Source organism: Alosa alosa, chromosome 8 (genome assembly GCF_017589495.1).
Source record: "Alosa alosa isolate M-15738 ecotype Scorff River chromosome 8, AALO_Geno_1.1, whole genome shotgun sequence".
Lineage (NCBI taxonomy): Eukaryota > Metazoa > Chordata > Actinopteri > Clupeiformes > Clupeidae > Alosa > Alosa alosa.
The window spans coordinates 449,627-462,289 of NC_063196.1; the positions used below are offsets into that span (position 1 = coordinate 449,627).

A 12,663-nucleotide genomic window follows, 5' to 3' on the forward strand; every position below is an offset into this window, starting at 1 on the left:
TGGATTTGACGACAGTACAAGCAGAAAATGTCACGTTAATGTTAAATACATTTGAACGCTAGGTGGCAACGTTGTATTACATTTCACATACATACGGTGACATCATTAGAATTATGTGAGCTTCACAAGTAAGGAAGGTGCAAATATTATGTAATTTATAATGGGAAATTATTGGAAATGTTATTTCTTGTTTATTCTAATTGCAAACCACACACATCCATTCATAATCACACATACACATTTAATACTGAAAGACTCTCATTTCGTTTATTTGATGTTGCCCCTAGCAACCCTCCTGGGTGCAGCCTACAGTAGTCCAGTTTCAGATTGACGAATTTGTGGCCAAACAAGTGCCCAAAATATCGGTTTCCATGTGTATGTGCTGAATGGTGTGCGTCCTTTATGAAAGTAAGTGTTTTATAGAGTTACAGACATGAGTCATGTTGTAGTGGTCAACATAAATATGCCCCTTCTGTTATTAGAATGCTAAGCGGAGAAGCATGCTAAGCAGAGATTAAGTATCATTAATTTCTTGAGTGGCTGGCTAGCTATAGGGAGGAGATGTATGTTGCTAATTGGGATTTATGTTGTTTAGCGTAATGCCATGGTCATTTCTTTTGATATGAGATGCTTGCACACGTAACTTAGTCTCTTGTAACTTTAGGACTGCTATTTTTTACTAACAGTAATTCACAAAGCACTTTAGCTCTAAAAGTAGCACCTGAGTCTGTGACAGCTTAAAAGAAGTCGCGAGGACTCCTAGCTCCTAACGCGATGTTTTGAAATGCGTCTACTATGGTCTACAGGAGCTTCCAATCGCGAGGAAACAATTTTGCATTGTAGGCATAACTAAGGGATGCAATAATACCACCAACAACCAAAACTAGCCTACTCATTGTCAACATGTACATTAAATGTAACGTTTCATTGTGAATCAAATTAAAATGTTTTCTTTGCAAACGTAGGCATAGGCATATGGTGACAGATTAATTTAATAATGTTGCTGTGTGAATAACAGTAAGCGCGAATGAAGTGGCCACTTCTTAATGGGACCCACTGTATGGAAGTGGGCTAAGTAAAATAGAGGTGTTTCAAATAAGATAAGCTTAATCAGAATTCTATGATATGCCCGCTTGACAACGGCAGAGATAGAACTGGCCTTTGGCCATAGCAACCATCCATTTAGAACGACTGGCCTTCATAGCAACCAAAGATCTGAGCTGTGATGCATAGTACAGAAAGGGGATTAAATATACAGAGACAGGTCAAGAAATATTGTGCAATGTAGACAGTAGTATACAGTTGATTTACAGACGGGGGTTTAGAGTAATATGAAGTATTCCTTTATTCTGAGATACATCTGAGATAGGCTACATCAATAGGCTCTCAAAACAACCCCAGGCTCACAAATCAATCCCAAACAGACATAAGGTCTTTTTAGACCAAATCTATATAGATTATTTTTTGTCAAATAAACCAGTAAAACATCATTTGTGGGATGGAATATATAACATTCACACTCTTAACTCATATTTTTTTAAATAAATCAGTGAAAAACTATCCTGACAAACAAGCAGCTTTTAATGCCTTGGTCATATTTCATAATTTCAATTCCTCTGTAGGTTACCTGATAACCCAGTTTGAGAGGCGCAAGACGCATGACATTATTTATTTTTGCAGCTAATCACTGCTGTCGTTTTATTTTATTAATTTGATCTTAGTCATAGAAGCTAAATTCGAAGGCAGGCCACAGGTTAAATCCAACGAACCGCATTCAACCCGCAAGCCAATAGTTGAATAGCCCTCTCCTAGAGCTTTTGAGATATTGCCACTGCTCCAACACTGAAAGGCACTGTTACAATGCTTGGATCAAGCCAGGTTCAGCATAGCGTATGCCACTGTCTGCTCACATTGGTGACCGGATCAGGGCAAGCACACTTTCGCAGTTCGTTTATGTTCGGAAATGCAGTCTAGTCTGTTTTTACTCTGTATGATATATCATACTTTCATAAAATCATGCAACATACTCTACCTTGTCTGTACATCGTTACTTCCAAAGCTAGTGCTGGATAAATAAATAGTGTGTGTGCGCGACAGAGGAAAAGTGCTTTGGTTTTGCTTTAAATAAAGGTCACTTCTTTTTGGTCTATTTTCCTTTTACCAACATGAACCTGCCCTCTCCATCTCTTATCTCAGATATTAATTCAAATGCAATTGAATTTGAGATTCATAGCCACTCCCCTCTTTTTACCATTTTTATATAATGAACAAATATGCCTAAAGCCTAGTTCTTTTAACTTTTCATGTTCAACTTCCGATAAATGAGTCTCCTGCCAAAATGCTATGTTGATCTTTTACCTTTTAATCTTAGCTATTATTTTACTGTATTTAATTGGATTGGCCCTTTCACATTCAGAGAGAGTACGTTATAGTATTGATAATGCACTGAGTTTACCTTTGTAATTTTGTACTTGTAACCCCCTGACCTCAAACAATCAAAAAAAGAAAAGAAATAGGAAAACTCCATGAAATATAATACAAAGCACTGAACAGAGCTTCCAAAAAAAAGGCGACATATAGCCTTTAGCAGATAAGGGGTGCCACTGAGTGGGGGGGAAGCGCTTGCAGTTAGTTCCATCCCCACGTCACTGCCCCAGTTGGGTTGAGGTCATCTCCCAGTTTCGTCTTTATCATATTAGCGATGAACACAGCCGTGAAGGTGCCCTCCGCATCCTCCGGATTGCCATAAATTCGAACATTGTTGCGCCTGGAATGTTCTTCCAACTCGGTCACCTTCTCTTGCAATGCTCTCTGACTAGAAAGCAGTTAAGCGAGACCCTTGACTCCAATGTCCCACTGCTCTGCATCAGCCATGTTCCTTGCCAGTTCTGTGACTCCTCTCCACTCCTATCTAGCCAGTCAAATCTTGCATTTTTCTGTTCGTTTCTGTCGTGAATTTGTTTTTTTTATATCCTCTCTTAAGCACTTGTGAAATTCGGACAGATCACTTTTCAGTTCAGCTCATAGCATTGCCGTCCTTGTAGTAGAGACCGACCGATCGATCGGCCAGCCGATGTAATCGGCCGATTTTTGCTATTATTTAATCAATCGGCATCGGCCGATTTTCTTATTTGGCCGCGCCTATTGATGACCACCCCTGATGACCAGCGATGTTTCGATCTAAACTATAGTAACGGACAATCTAAATGAAAAACAAAAAGAGGACGCAAATCTAACATGTGAACGCTTTATAACACTGTCATCCCATGTCCATTCGTTTTCAACTGCATCGGAGTTGAAGAAGAAATGAAAGTTGCTTAGCGTTGTGGCTACGAGTGCGTTGGGAATGCGCCGACTTTGCAAGCCCCCGCCCTCAATGCTGGTGACTGCTATGTTACGATCTAAACTTAAGTAACGGACAATCTAAGTGAAATGTTAGAAAAAAGAAGACACATAAATAACAAGTGAACGTTTTAAAACATGGTCATCTTGTGTAAATTTGTTTTAGCGAAGTATATGTTTGATTAATTTGAGAAGTATCAAACGGATGTTCTCTAGTTCCTATTTCCGGTTTCCTGCACAGAATGCTGGGAGACGGAGTTTTATATTGTTGAAACCTAGGTCTGTGGTAAGGCATAGAAGTTCCACAGTGAAACTGTATAACCTGAACATGTATGTTGCCGTTTTGAAGTAACTATCTGAAGTTGTCACATCATGGAAGTCTTCTTGCACTCTGTTAAACATATTAAAATGAATAATTAATAGACTAACAGACTGCAAGAAGTCACTAGTATGATTTTTAGCATTAGCCTGACGGGCCATCCTGTATCATTGAAATGTATAGTCTGGAATCGAACCATTCACCTCGCTTAATCCAAGGGGCGGGCAGAGAATTGTCTTTCAAACTGCCTAGGCATGCAATAGGCCAGCGCTACGACCATATCCGTTATCCGGTTGACCAAAGCGGCAAATACATCCTTCTTCGAAAGTAATGACTTAAGTGCATTGTGTTGCTCAACTTTCAAAGAAAAGCACAAGTCCAACTCATCCAAAGTTGGCCGCCAACGCCGATTCAAACAACAGCTCTTAGTTAAGCCATAGCCACCTTTCTTGTTGTTCACAGTCGCAGGACTGTCGTTATCCTGTTAAGCCCGCCTTAAGACTCTCTAACAAAATAGAAGCTGTGATTGGATGAAGTCCACGCCAGCCAATAGAAATCCCTATGGTTTGATACTAGACGTACAGGCTGAGCAAATTAATTTGCCGCCGTTAGGGTGCGTCTAGATTTCTATGCTATTTTAGCATGCCAATTAAGGATAATACGATAGCATATCGGCCCTAAAAATCGGCCCAAAAAATCGGCAGGTCACATCGGCCATTGGCTGACTCCGACCGCTAAAAATCGTTATCGGCATCGGCTTTAGAAAAACCCAAATCAGTCGGTCTCTACCTTGTAGACTCAACCTCGCTCACGGCTTCACAAATTGATACCAAATTTTCGTTGCCTTCATAGTCTCCATCTTGTAGGGTATAGCTGGCTCCGGCCTCCTTCTCCATTTCTCTTCCCACGTTACTTTGTGTCCTTACTCCCCTCTTGGATTTGTCTCCCCTCATTGTATATATTAATCTATTTGAGTGAATAGAATACTGAATTAACCCTCTATACCACATTCTCCGGTATTTTTGAGTTTAGCCTACACACGACTGACCGGCTGAGGAGTTGTGGTGCCTCTAGAGTTATGGCTTCTAACAAGCGTCCGCGTCTGTTCTCTTTAGGTGAGATATTATTGATGTGCATCCACCATCCCCATGTTTTGATGTCAGTGACAATCATATTGATGTAAGAAAATGACAAAATACAATTATGTTTAGCTAATTATTAGTTTAGCTAGCACCAGCAAAGTATAGACATAATTCAGTGATGGGTCATAACCTAATTAACCATAAAGTTTATGATAAGCCCATGCCAGGTTTATTTGCAGATATCACATAACGTTAACATTACTCCTTTCTGGCATGTTCAGTAAAGTTAACACAGGGTTTCCACACCTTGGTTAAGATCAAATTCAATGACCTTTCAAGGACTTTCCAGGCCCAATATCCTTAAATTCTAGGACCTACTGTGATGTGTTGATAAATTTCAAGCGCGTGGTTAAATCATGTTACCTCAACAGACCAAGGATACCTTGTCACAGTTTTCTTTTAATTTTGGTCATATGACAGGCCTATTCTATTTTTCATGTTTGTATTTTGCATAAAACTGAACTGAAATAAACTTGTCCTAAACAAGTTAAACTCGTTACCATGAACATGTTGGTTTATTCATCAGAATGTTAAATTAAATATTTGGGCAACAAACACTACACGCGGGAAACACACAGAAATCACGATGGCCGTGTACATGTTAATAAAAAAGGAATTATGCGTAATTGTATGGATTTTTTTTTCCTCAAAAGAAAATCAAGGACTTTCAAGGACCTCCATTTATTTATGTCTCTTTTCAAAAACTTTCAAGGGCCTTGAATTATTTTTTTCAGATTCACAAACTTTCAAGGATTTCAAGGACCCGTGGGAACCCTTAGAACCCTGCTAACATTATCGATATCCCACTTACAGATAGTTATTGCACACTACCGCTTATGTATCTGTTAGTTATTGTTATTATGGCTGTAACGATACACCAACCTCACGATTCGGTTTGTATCATAGTTGGCTAGTTTATCATAGTATACTGACTGGACCGTTGGTCAGTTTCCCCATGTGTGTTTAAGTTTCAAGGTAATACTTGTTCTCCTTGGGACAGGTCCTTTTGGGAAACATTGGTATTGGGTCATTCAATGTCAGTTCAACCAGGGCCCACGCACTTAGGTCTCAAAAAATTCTGAAAAAATTACCAAGGTGTTCAGGTGCTCTGAAAATGAGAAGCAAAATTATTTTTTAGACTTCTAAGGTCTGCTGTTCAGACCCTGAAGGAATTTATTTTCTGTTCATTGTTTTTTGTGAGTTTCTACTTATCTCAGTAAGGAAAATAAATCAAGAGCCTATGTTGAGTACAAATATGTCTTCTGAAGGCTTAAACAGAGCCCAGCCAAAAACTCCAATAAAATTTGTATCAACTTTGAGGGACAGCTATGACCATGCAGGATTATCCAGACCAAACGTGACGATTTTGCTACATACTATTCCTATTTATGTACCAGCATGCAAAATGTGAGCCTCCTACATGGTTTAGTTCTTGCGCTGTGGGCTTGTGAACTTTGACAAAAAAAAGAGCCCGAACAAAATCGACTTCGACACCCCCCTCCCCCTGTAAAACTGGCTGTATCTTGTAAAGTATTGATCTTACATAAGAGTAATTTTACAGTGTGTCTCCTGGGTAACATAGGTACTAGGGCTGGGCGATAAAACGATAGCCATATGTACATGTAATATGTACATGGACATATAATCCAAACATTCACAATCGTGCAAGATGACTGTAAATTGCTATTAAATCCGGTTAGCATCATTAGGCATAAAAAAAAAAAGGTTTGGTTCCTGTTGGTTGTCAGTTGAGGCCATGGGTCGGTAGGGAATTTTTTTTTTTCCCCAGTGGCAGTAAGGGATAGGTAGAAAATCAGTCCCTCCAGGATTTCACGAGGTTTTTTGAGACTGTTACGACCTAAAATGCCTGGATGGAAGTTGCTGTGTTTTTAGCTGTTTCTTGTGGAGAAATTGAAATTGCGGGAGGAAATGAAAATTGCAAAAATAGTTGGGTTTTTTTTTTTTTTTAAATTTAGGCCAATTAAGGTTAGTAAGACCAAAATCACACTGATAATCTTGATGCTTATTAAAAAAGGATAATCAAAGGTAAACAGTAAGGATTACAGAAAATCAAAGTAGGCCTACTTTATTTGTGAGAATGCTTTGACTGAGGTAATTCACAAATCAGTATAACCTTTCGTAGAACTGTCCAAAAAAGACAGTCACCTAAATAGATTGCATCATGTCATATGTTTCAATCCATTCATATATTTTGTAATTCATATTAAGTTCATATCTTTTTAAAAATTCATAGTCTGTGGCCTGCATAATTACTAATAGCCAAGTAAGTATCTAGTAATTTCATATTGATTTAAACTATTTGACTACACTTCTGTTTAATGTCATTACATTGGTGGTGTACGTCTAATTGACTGCCTGCCCCTTTAAGGACGTGAGAGTAGCCCAATTACATTTCTGAGTGGATTGGAAGGCTTGCATCTCACTGTGTTCGGCTATGAGTGTAAATCACTTTTTGCATAGTGCATTACGATATGTGGATGCAATTGGGAATGTCTTCTATGTCATTAGTTAAAATAAATGTTAAAAAAAACAACTCGAATGAAATCATTCTTGGATCATAGAAGAGGTAAATGTCTTGCAATTTTATTAATTTCTATGATTTTGGTAGCACTTCTCAAACTAAGCCCACAAGCTAGCAAACATGACATAAGCTAAAAGGACATATCCAGGTAAATGTTTGCCAATGGGTTGCATAGCCTACTCAAATGTCAGTAAACCAAGTAGGCCTTAATTAACTTACTTTCATAGCCTAGGTAGGTTAGCAACACCAGGTTGACAGATGCAAGTAAGCAGATCATTAATGTTAGCCTTCTATTTATGGTCATCAAAACTGTAGAGGAGCGAACACGTTAGGGCAGTCTTTGGTGTCATATGCAGAAGGTGCAGAAGTAAGTGTGCCATCTGGCTCAATATTCTGCGCGAGGGACTGTTGTGGTAGGTGATATTTCACGGTGAAACTACGATGATTGGTCAAAATTGCAAAAAAATTTGCGGTGTTTGGACAAAATTGCGAGTGCCTTGGTAAGTCACGAAAACAATCGTCTTCGTGAACAGCTGTGCATAGGCTACTTTGTAAAAGAGAGAATACGCTCATCCCTATACATAACGCAAGGGGTAATTAATGTAATTATAGTTTGCCTTTTATTTGTGGATTTATTTAATGTATTTAGTGTTATTTCTTCCCCGGAACCCAAGAATTTTTTTTTTTTATGCCTTAGCACGCTGCACGAATTTGTTCAAAACTGTTGCATTCAAATTGACTGCTAAGTTCTAATCATCTCAATCCCGATGCAAATGGAAAAGTATTTTCCAAGACTCAAACGGGCCTGTCCCAAGGAGAAAAAGTATTCATTTGAAACTTAAACACACGTGGGGAAACTGAACAGTCTAACCAGACTATGATAAACTAGCGAATTAAGCTCATTTGTTTACAATATTTCCAGGCTTCAACCAGTGCTGCTTTTCATTCAGACTTATGTGCACATTTATTTATTTGAGTGTTTTTCATGATTGTGTTGCTATTTCTTTTCCCTGTTTGCTTTGATTGATAGCTGAGGTAATTAAAATCAGAGGAAGGTTAAGTTTAAAATAAAACTGTTTAATTTGAACTTTTTTTTCCCTTCTGGTCCTCATCTGAAATAGATTTAAAAAAAAGAAAAAAATCAATAATTATCGATATCGACTGATATGAAATACTTATATCGTGATACAGTTTTCAGTCATATCGCCCAGCCCTAATAGGTACACCTGGTAATTTTTTCAGAATTTTTTGAGACCTAAGTGTGTGGGCCCTGGTTGAATTGACGTGGAATGACCCTATTGAGATGATCAGTCAATTTGAATGCAAGAGTTTTAAATGGGGAATTTTAATGCTGATACCAGAGCTGTGAAATTACGCAGCCATGCCAACTAGCTCACCCGCTGTGTGCTTGTTTTAATTGTACTGTAAGTGTTCTGAGACTATGGCTCTGTACTTTTAAATAACAATACATTGAGTTGAATTAAAGATCCACACACAATAAGATCCTGAGGATCAAAAGTTGTCCTTTTAAGACAGTCTTCTCTTTTTAACGATGTTAAAACGTGCACGTCTGTTTGGCACATCTTTTTCAATACAAGTGGTAGCCTAGACCTATATGAATGGGCTAACTTAGCACTTTGTTCACATGTGATTTTCTATCAATATCTTAACTTAGCTTGCTGCAGTGCTAGCATAAGGACTTTCTGCAAGCGACATAAGAGAAAGTTTTTCCCCATGTCTGTTTATTTCAGTTTCATTCATATTTTCACCAGTCATTGATCCTTATCCTGGCTCATGAAAACAGAGTTTGGCTTGCATAACACACAGGTAAAAAAGTACAATGGTTGTCCTTGGGAACTTCCCATATTTGCCAATAGAGTACCAAAGTGCGACACATACGGTAAAGACAAGGGAACACAATACATTTTGCACAAAACATCACCACCACACCCCCTCACTAGGTATGAATCTACTAGGGCTGCAGCTATCGATTCTTTTTGTAATCGATTAATCTAGCACTTCTTATCAATACTGTAATCTAGCTCTGACATAAAAGTAAATATCCGTTTTATGGACGTATATTTTCTACACCTGCAGCATTTAAAAATAGCCTACCATTAGGCTACTAACAAATATTTTTACCATTAGGCTACTAAAAAATTATTTCTGGGGTGAGCCTATTTGCTATGGTAACCTAGAGTAGCAACCTGTGTGTGTGCACGCGTTCGGTGCGTGAGGGAGAGTGAGCGAGACAAGATTGCAATTGAACGTGAATAAGTTTACTACATAAAAACATCAAAGCTAAACATCATATCTAGTCAAACCGCATCACGATATCACTACAAATACAGCATGCGATTAAAATCAGCGAACATCAATGTTTTAGATAGATAGATAGATAGATAAATAGATAGATAGATAGAGATACTATATTGATCTTTTATTGATTGTTTCAGCGACGCTTGGTGAAACAGCATGGAGTGGATGTTTTTAGTTCAGATGCTTGTTCCCTTCCTTTTTGAGTATATAATGATCCCAAAACTTAAGACATTCTCTGCCATTTATGGCCATCCTGACTGTCATCGCGCCAACTAAATTCTGAATGTATCACGCACTAGTGGTGTGCATCCTGAACAACGGTCCGTGTGGAACAATCAGATCCCTTGCGTGTCATAGGAATTTAGTGAGGCTGAGGCAGAGTTTTTGCCTCAAGCAATTTTTGTAATCAAGTTAATCGAGTAACTCAATGAATCGTTTCAGCCCAGGAATCTACCCATGCTTTAACCTTTTGTGTTCAGACATTCGCTCCCCCTAGTGATGTCCAGACTTAGTACTAGGGACTGGTAGTGTCAGACCGGGTGATTTTGAAGTAAAATAATCCGGACATTGTTCACATACAGTATACAGCCCACCTGTTTGATGCCCAGATTATGTCAGGAGTCCAGTGCAATTCTGGGCTTAAGAGTGTTCTGCTTATAGTTTACCCAAGTATGAGACCTTCGAGTTATCACCTCAAGAGGCCAAAAAAGTAAGTCCCTGTGATTCGGCTGTTCAATGGGTTTCTATGCAGACTCACTTCCCTCGAAAATCACCCCAATCATCAAGGAGGCCTAATTCTCCAGGCCTTTAAGATCAAGTTACTAATGACAATTCCTGTATTTTTACCTATTGCAATATTGCAGATTTAAATACCAGAACACTGATGCAATGTTGTTGTTTTTTCATAGAATGCAGCACTAAGTCACATATTTCACACACAAGCATAAACAAAAAACATGTGAAAACTATCTTCACAATATTCAAAAAATCTAAAAACGTATGCCTACTGAAAATGTAGAAAATATTCAAAATGCATCCAAAGTGGAAGTATCATGGAACAGCGGTCTGTCTCGTTCTAGTCACATAACGTTACATGTTATGTAGGCTACCATGAAGACTAACTAGGCTACATGGTTTACTCTCGCCTAATACCTTTAAAAACTCCCGTCATCTTTGTCTGATGAAGACCTAACCTAAATGTGGGCAGAGCCATCAATGCTGAGTGGGCACGTTGATATCCTGGTCATTAATTCTGGACATTAATCCATCTTTATGAATAACAAACATTGCAAAATCCTAACTAATGGAGTAATTTTACTCGCATTTCACTGGTCAGAAATCCAAAGGGTTGCATTGCAAATACTAACTAGCCAATGTTGACGTAAATTGTAGCAATGCATGATGACCATGCAAGACACATGGGCAAACTAAGACACAAACAAACATTTCACAAATGTACATGAACAACATGGACCTTAATAATCTACGGACACCAACCATCACTGATCTAAATTAGGCTATAATGTATACATGTATAATGTGTAGCACTACCACGGTCATCAGGCTAACGTTGACGATGTAACTTTGATTCAGGTTAACGTCACGGTACCATTCACCAAACATAAAAAAAACCATATCGATATTATTGGCCGTCTCGAAAGTCTTCACTAATCCTTAGCTCAAAAACAATAGAAACAAAAACGTGATTAAAGACTGGGTTTTGAAGATAGCGTTTCCTAACGAGGATTTTCTGCAACGTGTGGGAATTTAAAACTCCTTACCTCATTATGGTTAGCCAAAAGTCTTCAACCAAGTAAGACTACTGGCTGATTCTCCGTCGGGAATAACAAGAATCTGATGTTTTTGCAGTAAATTATATTAGCATGCTAACGATAGCTAGTTTTTGGAAAGTTCACACTTTTGCCATCAAAAACAGCCTAACGCCGTTTCTCGAGGATAATGACTGGAACGTTACATCCATTAAACAACGAAATCACATGATGAAATAAAATGATTTCAGCAACCATTCTAAACGACTTACCACATCCCGGCAGATTTGACTGGAAACTAGATATAACGTTAATCCCCAAACAGAATTTGCCCCCCTCCCAAAAAAAAAAAACAAACTAAAAACTGCAGTCTCTCTATGTAGGAGTACCGCCAACAACACGTTCTATCCCCAGACAGACGCAGAGCCTTTGCTACGTGAGTCACGCAAAGGACGTACAGAGAACATGGTGTCACGCCCCCTCCAAGGTTTTGCGTTTAAGTGATCCTTATTAGGCTAGTGACAATGGCCCCACATTTTTGAGATACCCCTACCGGAGGTAGAACTAAACCCAACAATGTTTTCCTCATCTCTAAGGTCTCCCATATATGGAATGGATTCTTGGCTAAAAATATTTTACTGCTAAGATTGTTAAATTAACAGATATTGTTATACACCCCAAAACCAAAAAAGGACTAAAATGTAGCCTGTCGATATGGGAGTTATTGCATATAAACTAGTGCAGATCAATCACACAAGCTCTGAGAACTTTGAAACTTGGCATGTGTATAGTCAGGAAGTTGCTTTACCTACTGGAAAAGACTGGATGTGAATATCTTGATGTATGGAATGAATAGAGACATGTAAACATACACCTAAAATAAGCGGACATACAAAAAATGAATATCTATGCAGAATGTTTTCATTTACTTTAGCTGCTTTACCAGGGATTATCAAAGAAACACATATGATGGCTTGTTGGAAAGGTGGGGTTGTACTGAATCCAACAATACCAAATATGTACATATAGTATGACAAGTTAGGGTGTTCTGTCACTCAATGTATGAGGTGTCCAAAATGAAACACTGGCAAAATACAGTCTCAAGTTCAAATCACATTATCAGTGGTGAGAAGAATGTTGACAAATTCATTGTTACTGCAAGGTAAGTGCTGCTCTATATTTATATTTAATAATGATACATTTCATATGAAACACAGATCCAATTGAATC

At 38.4% G+C, this 12,663-nt stretch overlaps 1 protein-coding gene across 3 annotated transcripts in view; it reads right to left on the reverse strand.

The window, feature by feature from the left end:
* enah (ENAH actin regulator) overlaps window positions 1–11,825 on the reverse strand; it is a 237,346-nt gene extending 225,521 nt beyond the window's left edge. Inside the window, exon 1 of one of the 3 annotated variants that reach the window (XM_048249978.1) lies at window positions 11,706–11,825. In XM_048249978.1, the coding sequence (XP_048105935.1) occupies window positions 11,706–11,710 (5 nt within the window). In that variant the 5' untranslated portion in view covers window positions 11,711–11,825. Of the gene's footprint in view, window positions 1–11,445; window positions 11,581–11,705 lie in introns of those variants that run through there. The other 2 variants (XM_048249976.1, XM_048249977.1) reach the window with 2 other exon arrangements.
* Window positions 11,826–12,663: the final 838 nt, after the last annotated feature.